Source organism: Pogona vitticeps, chromosome 2, assembly GCF_051106095.1.
Source record: "Pogona vitticeps strain Pit_001003342236 chromosome 2, PviZW2.1, whole genome shotgun sequence".
Taxonomy (NCBI): domain Eukaryota; kingdom Metazoa; phylum Chordata; class Lepidosauria; order Squamata; family Agamidae; genus Pogona; species Pogona vitticeps.
In genome coordinates this window covers 119996256-120014735 of record NC_135784.1, presented here as the reverse complement: position 1 = coordinate 120014735, position 18480 = coordinate 119996256, and the positions used below count along the sequence as shown (strand labels likewise).

At 40.9% G+C, this 18480-nt stretch overlaps 1 protein-coding gene across 2 annotated transcripts; it reads left to right on the top strand.

Moving 5' to 3' along the window:
- Positions 1-1344: 1344 nt before the first annotated feature.
- Positions 1345-16307, top strand: MAT2B (methionine adenosyltransferase 2 non-catalytic beta subunit). Of its 2 annotated transcripts, XR_002301865.3 has the most exons (8): positions 1345-1562; positions 3837-4031; positions 6353-6467; positions 6655-6807; positions 10481-10674; positions 13254-13367; positions 14036-14208; positions 15116-16307. XR_002301865.3 is itself a non-coding variant. In XM_020807881.3 (7 exons), the coding sequence occupies exons 1-7, from the start codon at positions 1500-1502 to the stop codon at positions 15284-15286; spliced, it is 1005 nt and encodes a 334-aa protein (XP_020663540.1). In that variant the 5' UTR covers positions 1345-1499; the 3' UTR covers positions 15287-16307. The 2 variants fall into 2 exon arrangements, 1 of the variants encoding a protein (XP_020663540.1); XM_020807881.3 differs by lacking the exon at positions 14036-14208.
- Positions 16308-18480: the final 2173 nt, after the last annotated feature.

The window sequence follows — 18480 nt, the reverse complement described above, 5'->3', positions numbered from 1 at the left end:
CCGTGTTCTGAATGTTCTTCCTAAAGTTTCACCAGTCTCTGTGGCCGGCATCTTCAGAGGACAGCAGCTTTCTTGTAATTGCCTTCGTTTGGGCTTTATCCTGAGGGCTAGGAAAAAATAAACCAGGGGGATAAAAGTACTACCTACTTCTGGAGACTACTGGAAGCCCTTCTGTCCTGTGTGCATCATTCAACCTATCACCTGGCCCTTCTGTTTGCATTTCCCTATTTGCAGGCATAGGACCTTTCTGGAAAACCCAAGAAATATAAATATATTTACAGGCCCCAATAAACATCATCCCAAAGGCACCTGTGCCCTAATCTAATCTGCTTTCCCTTAGCCTTCAAAAATTAGGAATAACTTGGTCTAACTCATCTGCAATTCCTGGTTGCCTTATCCTTTTTCAAAAGTGACTGCAGGCCACGTTTAGGGGAAATATTCAATATGCAAGAACATGGCAGCAACATGACATGCTGGATCATTTTCTTTTTGCACAGTAACTCAAATTCAGAGTGTGTATACAACACTTGCCTGCACCAGATTCCTGTCATGCCAGTGCTGCCTGCCTTAGTGGAGCAAGCGGGTTTAGCTGACAGCTCTTATAACATTTGTTACATATCTCAGTAGAATATGTAACACCTGTCTCCTGAACTATGTGCGAAGTGGCATTTTCAATCACTTTTCTTTTGCAACAGACACCGCTCCCACATTCCAGGTTCTTAATATAACTCTTGCCTCCATCTTCACCTTGTTCTTTTGTTTGTTTTTAGAGGGGGGGTGAGGTTGTTAGATTCAGAGGAAAGAGCCACCTAGTTTCTTTACAAATCACTTGTTTCTGTATTGTATTCTGGGCTTAAAAACAGACACGTTTTCACGATAATTGCACAATATTTTAAGCGAAACAAATATTTTCCCATGTATGGCAGCAACTGGCCAGTATCCTGTTCAGTATGTATTGCACAGACCTCCACCTGCCCTGGGTACGCTCTCACGTTATACCTAGATCTTCTGCGTGCAATTACTGAACCGGGTACTGGCTGCTGCTGGCTCCGGAAGCCAAAGCATACATTGCGGTAACATTTGGGCGGGGGGAAGCAAACAGCGAAAACAAGAGTCAAATTGCAAAATCAGCTTGCAGGCAAAACAAGGAAGTAGCGGGGGGCACGTGACACCCGAAGTGGCATGGCCTGACCCCGCCCCTAACGCTTTATAACGGGGCTCCTTAGAGAAACAAGTCCTCGCGAGGGCTGGTAAAAGCGACCTGGTTTTCCTAGGGCGCAGCCAATGAGCGAGGCCCAGAAACGTGCCAAACGGCCGCTGTTGAACGAGGCGCCTCTAAGCCCCGCCCCTTCGCGACGAAAGGGCCAACCAGCGCCCGCGGGTTCGGAGCCCTTCGAGAGTATTTAGGGGAGGTGTGCCCTGAGGGTCGGGGAAGAGTTTGTAGTGGCTGCAGGCGGTGGTTGGGCTGCTTCGAGGCTCGGAGCGGAAGCTGAAGAGGGATGGTCGGTTGGGAGAAAGGGCTTCGGATCCACTTTGAGCCCGGGAGCTGCTGGCTGGAGGAGGTGAGACAGGACGCGTCAGCCCCACCCGCCTTCCCTCTTTCCCCCTCTGCCTTCTCGGTGGTAAACAAACTGGGTCCCCGCCCGTCTATCTCAGTGGGACTCGGCTCGGCTCTCGGGCTGCTTAGCCTCCCCGTCCGGCGCCCTCTCGATGGGTCCAGTCCAGGGGTGTGTGTGTGTGTGTGGGGGGGACACCTACGGTTCCCCCTGTGTTGTGTTGCTGGTCTGCAGCTCCCAGCATCCTGCTCGGCTGAGGGGGATCTGCAGCCCCTGAAAGCTCTCTCGGGGGATACGTGACCTTATTTCTCTGGGCTCAGCGTGTGGGGCGTTCAGCTGCCGTCCTAGACCCTCTTTCTGGGATAATAAACCTGACTCCGTTCTTTGGGGCGCCTTAGTCAGCAAACGGACATCAACTAGAGATCATGCCGTTTCTAATCCTGTCATTAGTCCAAAATTAGTCTTGATTGATTCCGTGCAGGGCAGGTTACTTTTAGATAAGCCCCACTGAGAAGAGAAAGGGGAATAGTTCTGGGATGTAGGCAACAACCTTAAACTTATGCCCTATTAAATTAAGTGGAAGTTTTTCCCTAGCAAACTTAAGCAAGGATTATTGCTGTTGGGTGCCTTTAAGGGCCCACAACATCATCTCAATGAAATGGTGGGTTTTGTCCATAACTAGGTCCTGTGGGCATCAGAGTACAATTATTTATTTATTTATTTATTTATTGGACTTATATACCGCCCCATAGCGCTACAAGCACTCTCCGGGCGGTTTACAATTTTAATTATAAAGGCTACACATTGCCCCCCCAGCAAGCTGGGTACTCATTTTACCGACCTCGGAAGGATGGAAGGCTGAGTCAACCTTGAGCCGGCTACCTGGGATTTGAACCCCAGGTCGTGAGCACAGTTTTAGCTGCAGTACAGCGTTTTAAGGCAACGTTAAAAGTATTTGGGACAGCTGCCATCAGATCTTCTATACAGCACATGTTGAGGGGCATAGATATAGATGTGAAGTTGCCTATTTTTGTCTTCACTCACAAAAGACTAGGTTGATGCAAGACCCTCATTTCCTTAGGTTCACTTATCTCCCTGTATTAGCGGGTACAATACTTGATAGGTAATTGATTTTATCAGTAGGCGTTGGGCATTTGTCAAATTTCATTGTATGTTGCATCTACCTATTTTGCATTCTGTACTATACTGGGCCAATGTATTAACCTGCAGCAGTGGTTCCTAACCATGGGTGATCCGGGTGTTCTTGGACTGCAACTCCCAAAAACCCTGGGCAATGCAATTCATGGTGAAGGCTTCTGGGAGTTGCAGTCCAAGAACACCAGGGTTACTCAGGATTGGGAACTACTGACCACTGAGTAGCAGTGAGCCGGCACTGAAGTTCTTGGTATTTGCAGTTGTGTCTCTCAACTTCCAATAACTTTCACAGAATGTCCCTTTTGTTGACTTTTTGCTTTGTATTTTGGTGGTGTTTCTTACAGGTTATTGTAAGCTTCAAGGTAACTAAGTATTTCTAGGCCAAACAGTGATCTAGTTGGAAGGTCTTCCAGTTTCTGAGATGCCTGTTTGTTTCTCAGATACTTGCAGTTTTAAATTGATTTCTATCATAGCATGCACCAGGTTCTTCTGATGCATCTGTTAGGTGTTTTACCATCTTAATTGGATCTGACTGAGCAGGAAGTGTGATATCATCAGTATAAATAATGCTTTTGGTGTCTTGAGGAAGTGTTTGGTTGTTGGTGTAGATGCTAAAACAAAATAGTTTAAAATAATTCTCCATTGGCTGTTTTGGCTTTGCAAATTCAAAATCTGCAATTTTGCAGAAGACTTGCTGATACTTTTAATTTATAATCCTTGGTAAAATTATAGAACTTTTGCTGTAGTACCTGATTATGAACAGGGTCACAGATAGCTGTGAATAATTTGTTTAAATGATACTTCTTGGTGCATCTAATTTTTAACTTAGAATAAATATTTGTAAGTAGTGCCCTTTTCTGAAACTGGAGACACAAATGCAGGTTACAAGTAATGCAATGGAATTTCCAGATGCCTCAAGTATTAATCTACACTTGGGATTTGTGTGCAGCATATATTATTACAGCTATAATCCTGTATGTGCTTGAAGTGGGCATGAGTCCTGCGGACCTTAATGGGATGTGTTCCAGGTCGATGTGCCCAAAACTGCCTTGCAATTTTTGGAAAAAACAGAACATTATGATCTTGAGAATTCAGAATTGTTAAATTGCGTATTTCTTTTTACAGGATGATGTTGACATCCCAAATAGACGTGTTTTGATTACTGGTGCCACTGGGCTCCTTGGAAGAGCTGTGTATAAGGAATTTAAAGCTAATCATTGGAATGCTGTTGGCTGCGGATACAGTAGAGCTCGACCCATGTTTGAGCAAGTTAATCTTCTAGATGCTGCTGCTGTTCATAACCTAATCCGGGATTTTCAGGTGGGAATAGTAGAACTGAGGCTAGAATCCATCCTGCTCATAAGGTGTTTGTATTTGCTTACTGGCCTGTTCATTTTTGAACATTTGAAGTTTCCCTTTTTTATAGGTACAGTGTGCAACAGGTTAACTCTTTCAACATATTTCAACCTTTTTTATATATTATCTTTTACACCTTATTTCTGTGACCTCTAACATGGCAGTTACTAAGATGTCCTTTTTGCAGATTGATAGCTTGTGTAGATTTTGTACGTTGTCTGATACAGGTGAGGTTTGTGCTTCAGAAAAGTAGACTTGTGTTGGTATTTTTCTTTCCTTCCTTTTTTGAAAGCAAAACACAGTATGTCTATATCTTTTCCTGTAGCAAAGGAGAAGACCCTGCAGGAGATGGGTTGTCCCTCCTACTTGCTTCCACAGGCAGAACTCATGAGCCAATCAGGTGGTGCTTAAGAGAGAGGAACCAACCCTGTCTGAACCAGTTTTTGCCTGCACTTCTCTGTCTGCGCTTCGCAAAGGCCTACCTCAACTTTGTCTTCAGCTTTGCCTTCAGTGATTTCTATTTTCATTATATTCCTCAACCATGAGCTGTACTTTCAGGATTCTCTCCACCAGAGGCAGACTTATGTCAGGTGGGGAGGATGCTGGCTTGCTCAGGCCGCAACAGATTTTGGATCATCATCAGATGACATATGTTAGGGCCAAGAAAATGATGGAGGAAAATGAAGAGCTGGGCAGCAGTTAATGAAAGACCTGCCTTGGAATGCTGAGGTATCTCCAAAAGGCTCTCATCCCACAGACCATGCAAGGGGTACAAGGGGTGCCAGCAAAGACCATCTAAACAAATTGTAAGTATTTGGGAATCTGAGTTTCAGTATCCCTGTTTCCTCCCATCATAGTCAGATGCTTCACCCAGAATTTATTGACTCTTGGGAATCAAAAAGCTTTTTTCAGCTGCAAAAGGCATGGGAATTGCTGCAAAGAATAATGCCTTCCTGCTCCATTAGGGAACCCTCCTAAGTCTGTTTTCCACCCCACCCTGTGCCTCCTAGGTCCCACAGTATCCAAGACCCAGTATGGGCCTGAGAACAGGTTCGCCAGGCAATTTTGGACTTGGAAAAAGGTAATCAGGTATGTCAGGAAGCATATATTCAGGATGATGATCTTCTAATTCAGTCATGATTAGAAAGTCAGGACCTGAAAAATGGGCAGACCACATCGCACATGTTGTGCAGACATGGTTTTCTGGTGAGTCTTGGGAAAAGCCACTTAACCCATCTGAGATCATGAAACACCAGGGTGACATTAGCCACATTTCATGCCAGGTCCCCCCGGAGGAATTTTGCAAGGTGGCGACTTGGAACATGTACTCTTCCTTTGTTAAACATTACCTCATGAACTGTTAGCTCAGCTGAGGTGGCATTGGGGATAAGAGATCTTCAGCAGGTGCATGACCATCTGGAAGTCCAACTTGAATGGTGTTTAAGAGATAGGTGACACTTTCCTTGGTCCCACCCTAGGACATTAGTCTTTGGTGAGTCCCATCTCTTGAGGATGTCCTCCTCTGCTACAGGAAAAAGGAACATTGGTACTTACAGTGAAATGTTTACTTTATATAGCAGAACGAGGACATACCCTTCAGTTACTGTGACTAGGTCCTCAGGGGCAGGTACCATGCCTGTTTTTACATGTCTATACTGTATTGATTATATTATTCCCTTTTTCTGATGGCTGGTAATGGACAGGTGCAGCCAGGGTTGGTTGGTCCTTCTCTTTTGTGGGGGCCTTAGTGCTACCTAATTGGCTGATTAGTTCTGCCTATGGAAGTGAGTAGAAGAGACAACTGTCTCTTGAGGATGTCTTCCTTCTGCTACATAAGATGAATATTTCACTGTGGCTACTAACATTTCTTCCTGCTATAGTTATGAATTCATTCAAGGAAATCTTTAGAATAACAACAGAGAATTGATAGGAAGAACAGGCAAAAGGTTTCTAGTGTTCGGTTATGTAAATACTGTACAAACACTATTATGAATGGATGTAATCTGGCAAAGAAGACTGCAACATGAAAGAGAAAGGTATTCCTCTGGATAGTGTTGGATCAGAACTCCTGTGAACTCTCATCAGAAGAACTAGTGCTGAAAGATCATGAGAGTTACAGTCCAACAACAACTGGATGGCCACATGTTCTTTGTTGTTACTTCAGCATTATGTAGATAATTTACTTGCATGCTTCAGTAGATCCCCAGTCATGCTTCTTGGGTTGATAGTGTGGATTTGTTGTAACTATATATTTCTTCTATGCTCAGTGTGGATTTATTTTCCAGCCTCATGTCATAATACACTGTGCAGCTGAGAGAAGACCAGATGTTGTAGATAGACAACCAGATGTTGCATCTCAGCTCAATGTGGTTGCTTCAGAGAACTTAGCAAAAGAAGCAGGTAAAAAGACATTTTTCTTGCATTGAGCATTACATAGTACAACAATCTTTAAAAAGATAACTGACTAATTTGTCATGTGGTTTGCTGAAGGAGGTGGACAGTGGGATCCAGGTGGTCAATGCTAGGCCATAATGATTTTGAAGTGATCCATCAGAGTAGAGTAACTGCGATTTTCTTTTCATTCTAGTACAAATAGGAGCATTTCTGGTCTACATTAGTACAGATTATGTATTTGATGGAACAAATCCTCCATATAAAGAGAATGATGTGCCTAATCCACTAAATCTTTATGGCCAAACCAAATTAGACGGTGAAAAGACAGTTCTGCGGAACAATGAAAGTAAGTTTCAGTCAGAAGTTGGTAAGGTTTTTCTTAATAGCTAAAACTTGATAGCTGCAATGCTGTATCAACTTATTTGGAAAAGATATTAGTTGGTGCCCATGCATGAAGGGGTGGGGGAGCGCTCACACCAGCACTGGCATGCGTGTGTGTGTGTGTGCAAAGGAGCTGTGGGGGGGAGTGTGTGCAGGGGGGAACAGGAGGTCTGTTTTCGCAGCCCAGTCCAGCTCAGGCCACGGATCGGCACCAAGCTGCAGACTGGGGGTTGACGACCTCTGTTGTAAAGGATACAGACTTTCCCTTCACAAAAACAAGCCTTGACTAGTTGAGGCCTTAATGTGCCATCGGCTCTAACAAACATACATAGGCTGATGATAGTATGTGTGTGTGTTCAGCTGTACTCCCTCCCCCTTTTGTTCCCCTCCCACAAATACATCGGACTCCTATTCTTGCTTTGAACCATCAACCTTTACTCAAGAACCATTCAACATTGTAGTAACAGTTTCAAGCAATCCAGCTTTCCCCTTTCTCTCCAACAGGGAGAGGGAGAGGTTTATGGAATGAGCTTTCAGCCTTTTCAAATTCTTGGGGTTTTTTTTCTTCCTTTTGGTTCAACCGAGTCTCCTGACAATTGCAAGTATGGTAGATGTCATCACCCCACCCCTCTGTAGGGCTGCTGTCTCTGTGAATGTAGTTTCCCACCATCTTGTGTGCCTGTGGTTTCACTGGGGTGTGGGAATTTCCATTCTCCGTGTCTCTGTTCATACTCTCTATTCTTGTATCTTTCTACTTCACACTCTTATCTCATGCTCCCCCTAGTAAAAAGACTTTTACTTATGATTTTTTTTCCACTCATGAGTCTAAGGGTTCTCTATCCAAACCCATTCTTATGCCTCAGGTAATACTAGTCTTTTTACTGCTTCTACTGCACTAGCTTCTACTTCCTTGGCCTTTCCACTCTTCTTCCCATTCTGTTCCTTTTCTCCTGTATTTATAGTATCTTCTTTTTCTTTTCCCCTCTCCTTCTCCTGGTTCGTTTTTCCTGCCTTTTTCTCTTTCTCTTCCCTTTCTTGTCCAACAGGGGTTTTCTCTTTTTCTTCCTTTTCTTTCTTTACTGTTCTAGTGGCTTGGGCTCCCTCCACTGTCCAAGGAAGAGGGGGTAGCACTCAGGTGGAAGGTGTTGCTTTTCCACCCCCTTTCTCACTGTTTAAATTAAAATAATTGAAATTCAGTGTGGCATTTAGCACATCTTAGATTCCCAAACAATGGGAAGTCAGTGTTTTATATTGTGCAGCAGAGATGAAACTGGAAAAAAAAATGAAAGTATGAAATAACAAAAATGAAACATTTTGCAGAAAGTCTAAATTGAGACCTGAAACCGAGGTGTAAAAAGATTTAAATGGTACTAATATCTAAAGCAATGCAGTGGCCTCACTTGAACCAGATCTCCTTCTCTGTTTTGGTTGCTTCCGTTGGACTACTGTGCACATTTCTCATTGCTTTTTCTGGGAAATTGTTTTGTCAAGGAATAGAAATTAAATTATTTTAGATTTAAGCCCTTAATAGTTTAGGACCTTGTTACCTGCCTGAGCACCTCTCCCTCAAAACATCTACTCATCCCACTCACACCTCTTATATGGGGATGCTTTGGGTGGCCACTCCGGGGAGGACTGGAAGTCATTTACCTGCAGTCAGGCCTTCTCTGTGGTAGCCGTTTCACTCTGGAAGTCCCTTACTCTAGAGGTGCAGCTAGCCCCATCCCTCCTGGGTTTCACGAGGTAACTTGTTCTCTCAAGCCTTTTTTTTAGTTCACCCCAAAGTGAGTGAGCGCCTGTCCCTTGTCCCAGCTCCCGCCAACCTAGCGGTTTGAAAGCATGCAAATGCAAGTAGATCAATAGGGACCACCTTGGGAAGGTAACAGCGTTCCGTGTCTAAGCCACGTGACCACTGAGGATTGTGTTCGGACAAAACGCTGGCTAGAGTCAAACACGATTGGACAAAAATTGTCAAGGGGAACCTTTACCTTTACCTAAAGTAATCTTACCTTTCACTCTTAGTCTGCTACCTGTGATTTTTTTTTTGCAGTCCATCGGCTTGTTGGATCATGGCGCCCATTGGTTCTTGCAAACCATGGTCCTGGGATTTGGAGCTTTCCTTACTGATGTTTCTTATTGCTTTCTATTACATTTGGTTATGTTTGCCATGCAGAATAGTGGTTTTGCTACTAATTGGGCAGGAGAATAATGTAAACTAATAAATAAATAAAATGGTCAAGGGCTATGCATTTTTTACAAAGAAAACCTAAGGTGTTAAGAATTTGTTAGGGTCACGGATGGGTGGAAGTCTGTAGTGACAGGATTTATAGAGAAAGACGTTTGCCTAATGCAGTGAAGATGATAATGAGTGGAAGTGGTTTTTGTGGTGGTTAGTAGGACTTTTGCAGTTTAATATAGGAATGGGATTTCATAATTCTGTAATTCCCCATTCTGGGATTACTGTCTAGCAGACAGACAGTTAAATATGACTCACCTTTGAGCAAGGCTTAGACTGGAAGTCTGAGGCCTAGCTTCACCCTGGTTCCTATTCAGAAAGAAAGCTTCCAGCTAGCACTTGGGTAGGAAGAGGAAGCTCAGGCGGAGCTGCATCTAGTAAGGCCTCAAAGACTTCCAATAATCCAAAAATCTGAAAATCTCATTCCTAGTTTAATTTTTTTTTTTAAATGATATCCTATATGGTTTCTGTGATGTCTGTATTTCAGAGGCAGTTGGAGAGGAAAATAGATTTCATTGGCTGGATTTCCACTATGAAGACCTATGTGGGACTATTGTACTAGTATGAGAGACTATACCAGGAAAGATTACCATATTTCATTGGAATTCTAAACCTAAAGCATTTGTTTTGTGTGCATGGTGGACAAAATAAAGTGGTCAGTTCCAAATGAAGGAAGATTCTCTTTGAAAATATAATTCATAGTTGCAGAAGCAGGGCCACTTGAATGGCTGCTGGGTTTTTGTTTTTTTTTCACCAGTCTGTGCCATTCATGGAAAACAGAACTGGTTGCACAAGAAAATATGAAATGCCTCCTACTGCAATATACATATATCCTTAACATAAAACCCCTCATTACTTCATGGTTGCATCTAAAATATAAGATAATGTTTATTTTGATGGATTGCTACTTGTGCATGTAGCATAGCATTACTTGCTTGCATAGTTGCATTTCATCTGAAAAAAAAATTCAGATGCAATTTCCTCTTCTCCCCTATATGATTTCTGCCTTACATCAGCAGTAATCAGTACCACTGTTTCTTTACAAAATTTAAGTAGAATTATCATCTTGAAGGCATGGAACATAATTGTTCAAAGGTGGTTTTTATTCAAAAACACCAGGCACAGTCAATCAAAACTATGAAAACATTTACAGGTATTATGTAACAAATACAAGCTTTAACCAAAAAACCTAAGTATCTGTTAAATATCAGCGCAGTATGTATGGTTTTCCTAATATTGCCGTTTTTGGTTGCTCTGATGGTGTTATTTCTGAGATCTGCAACTGTTTATTGTATTGTGTGAATTTCATGATATTAATATTACTACTTTTAGAGCTAGATTTAAGAATGTTATGTCTATCCATAAATGCATCTTTCTATTGATCACTTTTCTCATCATGTAGGTGCTGCTGTGCTTAGAATTCCTATTTTGTATGGAGAAGTTGAACGACTAGAAGAGAGTGCAGTGACTATCATGTTTGAAAAAGTGCAATTGAACAATAAATCAGCCAATATGGACCACTGGCAGCAGAGGTTTCCTACCTATGTTAAGGATGTAGCCAGTGTTTGCCGACAGCTAGCAGAGAAGAGAATGCTGGTGAGAAATTTTGTAAATGAATTTAAACCAGAGGAGTTGCTTCATATGTGGTAATTGTATGCATGGGACAGGATTCATAGTGATTTTATTATATTTTTGAATTGTATCCAGAATTTGAGAAGTATATATTACCAGTTTTGGCAGGCTTCTAATAGCAAACCAAAAAAAAAAAAAATCAGGACTCTGTTGACACTTTAAAATAAGTTCAGTATCATTCAGGTTATGAACTTTGTACAGTAATGAGCAGTGTAGAACATGGAAATGTACTGAACATGGAAATGTTCAGTATCTTTCAGGTTAAGAAATTTGTACAGTAATGAGCAGTGTAGAACATGGAAATATGTAGAACATGGAAATATCCAACACTTTGGACAAAAGTGTCTAAACAAGATACAGCAATTTTTAATATCTATATCTATATATATTTATATCTATCTATAGAGATAGATAGATAGATAGATAGATAGATAGATAGATAGATAGATAGATAGATAGATATCGATAGATATCGATAGATAGATAGATATCTATATCTATCTATAGATACTGTATCTATATCTATGTTTTGTTCCCATAATGGCTGCAGTTGGTTGACTGTAGGTCACAATCAGATTGGTTCTTATGCCTCTACAAATTACCAAAATTTGCTCCAGTGTGCTTGGGTTTAAAAATGCTGAAACATGACCAAAAATATTGAGAACCAATTGCTATGACAAAATGAAGTGCCAAAGGAAAATAAGGTTGAGAGTTGCAGCCGTAATGAAAACCAACACCTCCCCTGGAAACTCCAGTTGCTGAGCCTTGTGGAGACTCCACTTAATGTGCTCCCTCCACTTAATGTGCTCCCCAGCCACTCAGCTGGGCAACCATTTTACATCCGAGCATGGCATGGTTGCATAGGACAAAGTAGCACCAGAGACTGTGTTCCTGTCTAACATCAGTTTTCTACTTCCTTTTATATTTAATATATGATGCTGGCCTTTATTTACAGAATCTTTTTTTTCTGTTGCTGTGGTACTGTGAATGCATCGCGCCATGAGTAGACATATTTGGGCCACTAAGGGATTAGGGACACTAAGGGAACATCTCCCGCAGCCCAACATATTTTCTTCTGTTCTTCTCGTTGTTTGGTGCACTGCAAGAGATCCACAGAAGAAACTTCTGCCTGACTTTACCCAGCTGCTCTTCTACATAATACAGAGCAACAACAGAGGTCATTAATTTTGTCACTGCACATACCTGTATGTGGTTCATAAGTGAGTAGTTGCCAGCACTCTGATTCGGGCAAGACAGAAAGTGGGCATAATTGGATAAGCTGGATGACTAATTAAATATACTGAGGGGACATCTTCCACATTTTCTCAGAGCATCGCTGACAGGGAGAGATACATGGAAGAAGGATGGTCAGTAGGAGCTTTGTCCACTACATTCCCAAAATTGATGGCAGTGTGTGGTGCACATACTTATGCCACAGGCTTTCTCCCTGCCCCAAAGTCCAAAAACTTGCAAATACGTACAAATATATGTAGGAATATCTAATCAGTTCAGACTGTCTCCAAATCAGCACAGTGTAGGTTGGTGACGATTTGTCCAATGAGTATTTGGATAAACAGTATATACCATATATCAGATCTGATAATAGTTATACATCCCTGGTAGAAAACACAGATGTATGTAGACTCTTCCTCAGATATGTAATTTAATTTATCTTGTGTCTCCATGTTGCTATATTGAATATGTCCTTGTCTAAAGAAAGAAAGGGAATGGCACACTTGTAAAGGTTTCCATGTCTTCAGATATCTATGATACTTATTTGGTGGTCCTACTGTATGTCCAAATACCTTCTGTCCAGGAAATGTTCATTTACCACTTACTACATTGGATCATTGCACACAGGACAGCATTTTATCTCCCCATCAAGTAGCCGTAAGAGCAGTCTTTGCTAAAATACAATTTTAGAAGAATAAGATCTGTAAAGTGTTCCTTTGTAAAGGGAAAAAATGCAAGCACAGAATTTCTGTCAGCTTATTGACAACACAAAATTAATTCTGGAATCACTTTGTGTTTGTGATGAATTCTAAGTTATATAAATCTCTTCCTAATATGTGTTGTCTTTGCAATTTAAGCAGTGTTTTTCAATAAAGGTAACAATTTTCAGTTGCATTTCAAGGAAATGTAGATATCATAAACCTCAATTCATTTAAGATCAAAAGAATTGATTTTCAGGAGTTTTTGGAGAACATTCTGTGACTGAGATAAAATTAAAGAGTTTCATTTTATGCTCCGTAGAACAACATGGGAAAAAACTTTGTTATAAGGAAGAAAGATTCATTAGGAAATAATCCAGTTGCAGTTTAAGATGTCGATTCTTGCTTTCTATTTTTGAATGATTATATGTGACATTCTTTAAGCAAAAACAAATGGCTTACTCCAGAAACATCAAGCTGGGTTATGAGTTTTCTGTTCTGCTCTAAAATGCCTTCAGCCATTGCATGGATTTTTTTTTTTTTTTTTGCTTCCTTCCCACATATCTGAGCACAAGAGGATTCCAAATGTTCCATGTTTTTCTTTTTCCCAAGGATCCTTCTATAAGAGGAATATTCCACTGGTCTGGAAATGAGCAGATGACCAAGTTTGAAATGGCACGTGCAATGGCTGATGCTTTCAACCTTCCGAGTAGCCACTTGAGACCAGTAAGTAGTCTTAATTGTTTTAGGTGGAGAGCAAAACTGTATTTACAGTTTATCTGATAGAATCTGGAGATAAAACAAATTGATAAACCAATTATTTGAACTGGTTTTATATTATTGGGGTGATCCTGTCTCTCTCTCTCTCTCTGTCTCTCTCTTTGCTGTTCATCTAATAGTGTTCACTAAAAACTTTGGGTGGAATTTCTTCTGTGATCTGCTCAGATTACAGTTTCTATAAGCTACAGTCTCCCCTGTGTATTTAAGCACTTGCTTGGAGGCAAGAGGGAACAAGGAATTGCAGTTAGGCAAGTGCATGGAATTTAATGTAGGTGAATGAACAGGCTAGTGGGAGAGGGACTTCCTTTTTTTGAGGTCAGAAGCTAAGCAGGTTTGTAGATGAGGGAAGCCCCCTCCTCTTCTCATTGTAGAGATTCAGTGGAGTGGTAGAGAAGGAGCATTGTTCTTGCGCTCGCCTTTCCTAGTGCTCGGTAAACATACACTTCAAAGGAAGTGGGTATATTTTATAAGATTCCTTTCCAGAGCAGTTTCCTTAAAGAGAGGACAGTTAGCTGCAACAGAAACTGCTAGGCTGTAGGGAAAGACAACTGGATGCCTAGAATAAGACCTAGCTAAGTGTATTGGCAGAGGAATAGCTCTTCATATCCTTTCAGTACTAACGGAAAATGGTACTCGTTGTTCAATGCTGTGATGGGAAAATATTCCTGTTTCTCTAATGTTGGGATGATCAACATGTTGGAAAAAAACAAACACAATTACAAGATGAGGATACCGGCTCAGGAATACCACAAGCAAGAAGGATCTTGGAATCATCATAGATCACAAGGTGAATATAAGCCAACAGTGCAGTGTGGCTACAAAAAAAGGCAGATGATATTTTAGGCTGCATTAAGAGACATATAGTCTCCAAGTCACGAAGTGTACTAGTTCCATTCTATTTGGCACTGGTTAGGCTTCACCTAAAGTACTGTGTCAGGTTCTGGGCACTGCACTTTAAGAAGGATGCTGACAAATTGGAACAAGTTCAGAGGCAACAAGGATGTTCAGGGGCTGGAAACTGAGCCCTCTAAGGAAAGACTGAAAAAACGTGACATGTTTAGTCTTGAGAAAAAAAGACTGAGGGGAGATACAGTAGCACATTTCTGTTCTTGATCAGAACACCCAGCAATGGGCACAAATTACTGGAAGCCAGATTTCGATTGAATATCAAGAAAAACCACCTGTTAGAGCAGTACGGCAGTGGAACCAATTATCTTAAGAGGTGGTGAGTGCTCCAACATTGGAGGTGTTCCAGAGAAATTTAGACAACCACCTGGCAGATACCTTTGATTTGTATTCCTGCATCGAGCTTTATAGGCCCCTTCCAACTTTGTTATTTCAGTCCATGATTCTGTGTGGCCCTCCCCAAATACCTCACACACTCGCAACATTGTTATCCCTGCTGGTGAGTGCTATGCATAGGGGAAATCTGTCAGGTTTTGAGGAACCATTGGTAACCCTGATGCTCACTCCGTGCACCGCCCACCCCCTTTTTTAAAGAAAAAATATTGGTCATTGGAGGATGCAAAGAGGCTTTTTCAGTTATTGAAACATTCTTATAAGAAGAAAGAATGGAACTCTAGTTCTGGAGTTTGCCCCTTTCTCTATTGCGGTGGGTAGTCCTAGAAAAACTGCATAAATTTTATTCTAGAAAATGTTTCTCCCATACTCTGATGTTTCTCTTTATTTTAAAGATTACAGATAGCCCAGTAGTGGGTGCTCTTCGTCCCAGGAATGCTCAGCTTGACTGTTCCAGGCTGCAGATGTTGGGCATTGGACAGCACACTCCTTTTCGAGTAGGGATCAAAGAATCTCTTTGGCCTTTTCTAATTGACAAGAGATGGAGGCAGACTGTCTTCCATTAGTTAGTAAATATCTTAGTGTAAGTATGGTATGAGGCACTTTTCTAAAATGGGGGAAAAGGATAGTTTTATATTGCGTGTTCTGTCTTTCAAATTTAATTCAATCAGGTAAAAACATAATCTTGCACTAGTGGCATTGTAACAATTATTGACAAACAAAAAGCCTTGTTTGGGACTTTTTTCTTATCACTGGCTTATAAATATCTAGTAATCTATCCTTAGTACAGCTATACAGATTTGTTCTCAAATGTTTATTTCCCTAGCTGCCAAAATAATAATAGGTAAAGTTCAGGGCTTTCTGTTTTTTATGTTCAAGCCATTTTGATGTGATTGAAATTGATATGGGAAACACTGGAGTTTGTTTCACTTTAGCTGTGATCAAAATATACTAAAGTAATTCCTTATTTTTTTCAATTGCTGTGTAGTTTTCAAGGGATTTCACATGATTCTGCATTTTAAAGCTCACCTGTACCTTTCTTCTACTTGTACAGTATAGTTAACTTTTTCATAGATGCGTGCTCACTAACTTGGCATTATCCTTGCCTTTCACTTGCTCGGCTCTTGCTATAGAAATTCATACCCAATGGAATTCTGAAAATGGTTAGACGTTCTCATTAAACAGTTCAGATGTAAGATCAGCATCTTCTTGGTTTACAATTGTTCCTGTTATCTCCTTCTCAAAACCTGCGTAAAAGTGGCTACAGATATTTGTACTTCCTTGCTTCTGAGAATAAAAGGTTTAGCTCATACTGAAAACATGTAACACTGCCATCACGAACACCCAGTTACTGTTAAAGCTTGCTTGTGTCTAAATGTTTGTGTTCTCACTTCAGTAAAGTGATGGAGTTTTTTCTTTTCAAAGCTGCATCATCTTAAGAAATCCAGCTCATGCAATATTTGAGGCCACTGTTGCTGTCAATTTGTTCCTGTAAGAACATAGTATTACTTTTAGTCTGAAATACTGAAATGCACTTGGTAAGTTAAAAATAAAAAATGACATTAAAAGACATATTACTGGCATAAATACCTTGTGTTGTGTTCCTTGAGCTTCTTTTGTCAAATTGAACATTTCAGCCTGTATTTGTTTTTGGTTAGACTGTTACTCAGTGCAATTTTTTGTTTTTGTAATTTGTATTAGTTATGATGGGTTACAGCATAGAGTTATCCATTTTCTTTGCCCATGTCTTCTGTGCTTAAGGGTTAGCATAGGGAATTGTGTCCAGAGAGGGGCTCAATCTTCAAACAAGCTGTGCATTACTAAATTCACTACTCGCGTTCTCGAATGAGAACCTGTTGGGAATGGTGTTAATGAAGCACTGGTTTCTGTTCTGACAATAGGCGGTCTGCTGGACTTCAGCGCAGGCAAATGTTCAACCATTCCGCCCTTCAAAGTGCACCTTGTTTAGTGGTTAAATAACTTCAGGAATATAATCTGCATCCCTTACAGTAATAGTGAGAAGTAAAATTCACATGCAGAATCAACATTAAAACAGAAATACATTAAAGGAACGATTTAGTAGATGATATATTAAAAGGCATTAAGAAAATATAGCACCACCTAGAAATTGGAAAAGTATGGCGGTGCCGGAACAAGAAAATCTGATGGAAAAGATACGGGAAATAGCCGAAATGGACATCTTATCGGAAGTTATGAAGGACCAATCCTTGCAAAGGGCAACAGAAAGATGGGACTTATTTTATAAATGGACTGAATTAACAGGTAGTAGCTGAATATATATAGTGAAATGTGAACCTTATACATAAGGCAGAAAAGAGTAAATAGAATAATTTTGGATTTGATATGGCAATAGGTATAGATTGGATATTAGTATGCTATGATTTCCCCTCTCCCTCACAAATCCCCTTCCCTCACAAACCCTAACCCCCATGTTCCTATGTCACCCTTTATGTAAAAAATAAAATAAAATAATAAAAAAAGAAAAGAAAATATAGCACCAGATCGCTTTTGTTTCAGTAAATAGTCACTTTCTAAGTCTGTGAGAGAGAAGGTTTAATAGACTTTCTTGGAGGGCAGTTTTGCAGAAAAAGCCTACTCTTGAGCCTCCATTAAATGTGCCTGTATGGGTATTGATACTAAGGATTTCTTCCAAAGAACTCAACCTGGGAAGGTTCATGAGTGAAGATTTGGCCTTTAGACAACCTAGATCCAAGCCATGTGTGACTTTGTAGATCATAACCATTAAATCTGTGCAAAAGACAATGTTACTTAGCTGCACATATTCATATATATTGATTATTGTGTTGAAAGTGTGTTTATAGGAACATAAGAAAAGCCATGTGAGGTCAGAGCAGAGATTTGGCTGGTACAACACTATGTTCACACTGCAACAGATAGCTTATTATTAGTCCACAAGCAAGAAAAAAAAGCAACTGTACCCTCTGTCTCATTTCACAGTAGCTGGTATTACGTGACGCGCAGCCATGCTGACTTTTCGCTATGTATAGCCTTTATATCCAAGAATTAATTTAATCCCCCTTCAGAGCTGTCTAAGTCAGCAGCCATATTTTGTGTTGGGGAGTTCCATAGCTGCTTGTATCCTGTGGAGGAGTACTTCATTAATTTTGAATCAAAGTGAAGTATTTAATATTGGAAATGTTGTTACACCCCTTGCCTTTTACTATATACCTGTGTCCTTTCAGTTTTAGGTTGCAGCTTCTGCTTATTAATTGGCTTATGCCCCTGGTTCTCAACCTATTTTAAATCACAACCCCATTTTATAATAACCAATTAACCTGCACTCCCCATCACATTTGTGTCAAAGGGCCATCATCGTCTTTCCCCAACATGGTGGCACTGTTGCTGCTGATGCTCCTCGCCTTTGTACTGTTGCTGCTGCCAGTTCTGCCACCCCCACTTCAAAACCTTGGAGGGAACAGGCTGGAGGAGACATCAAAGGGCTTCAAACATGGGCCAGGGGGAGGAAGGACATTGTTGTACCCAGAGAGGGCCCCCCCCCTCAGAAATTGGCTCAAAGTTTTTCTTGCATACGCTCCAGTTGAAGGCGGCCATTTGTTTTTGTGTCCCCCTGCTAGGGGCTTGTGTCTCTGGCAGGGAGGGAGGTTTCTTTTTCCTTTTCCAACCCTCCTTTAGGCTCTTCAGAAATGACAAATCCTTTTCTTGTAGAAGTGGTAGTAATTAAATCTTTCCATTGGCAGTTTTTAAAATAATCTGGGTC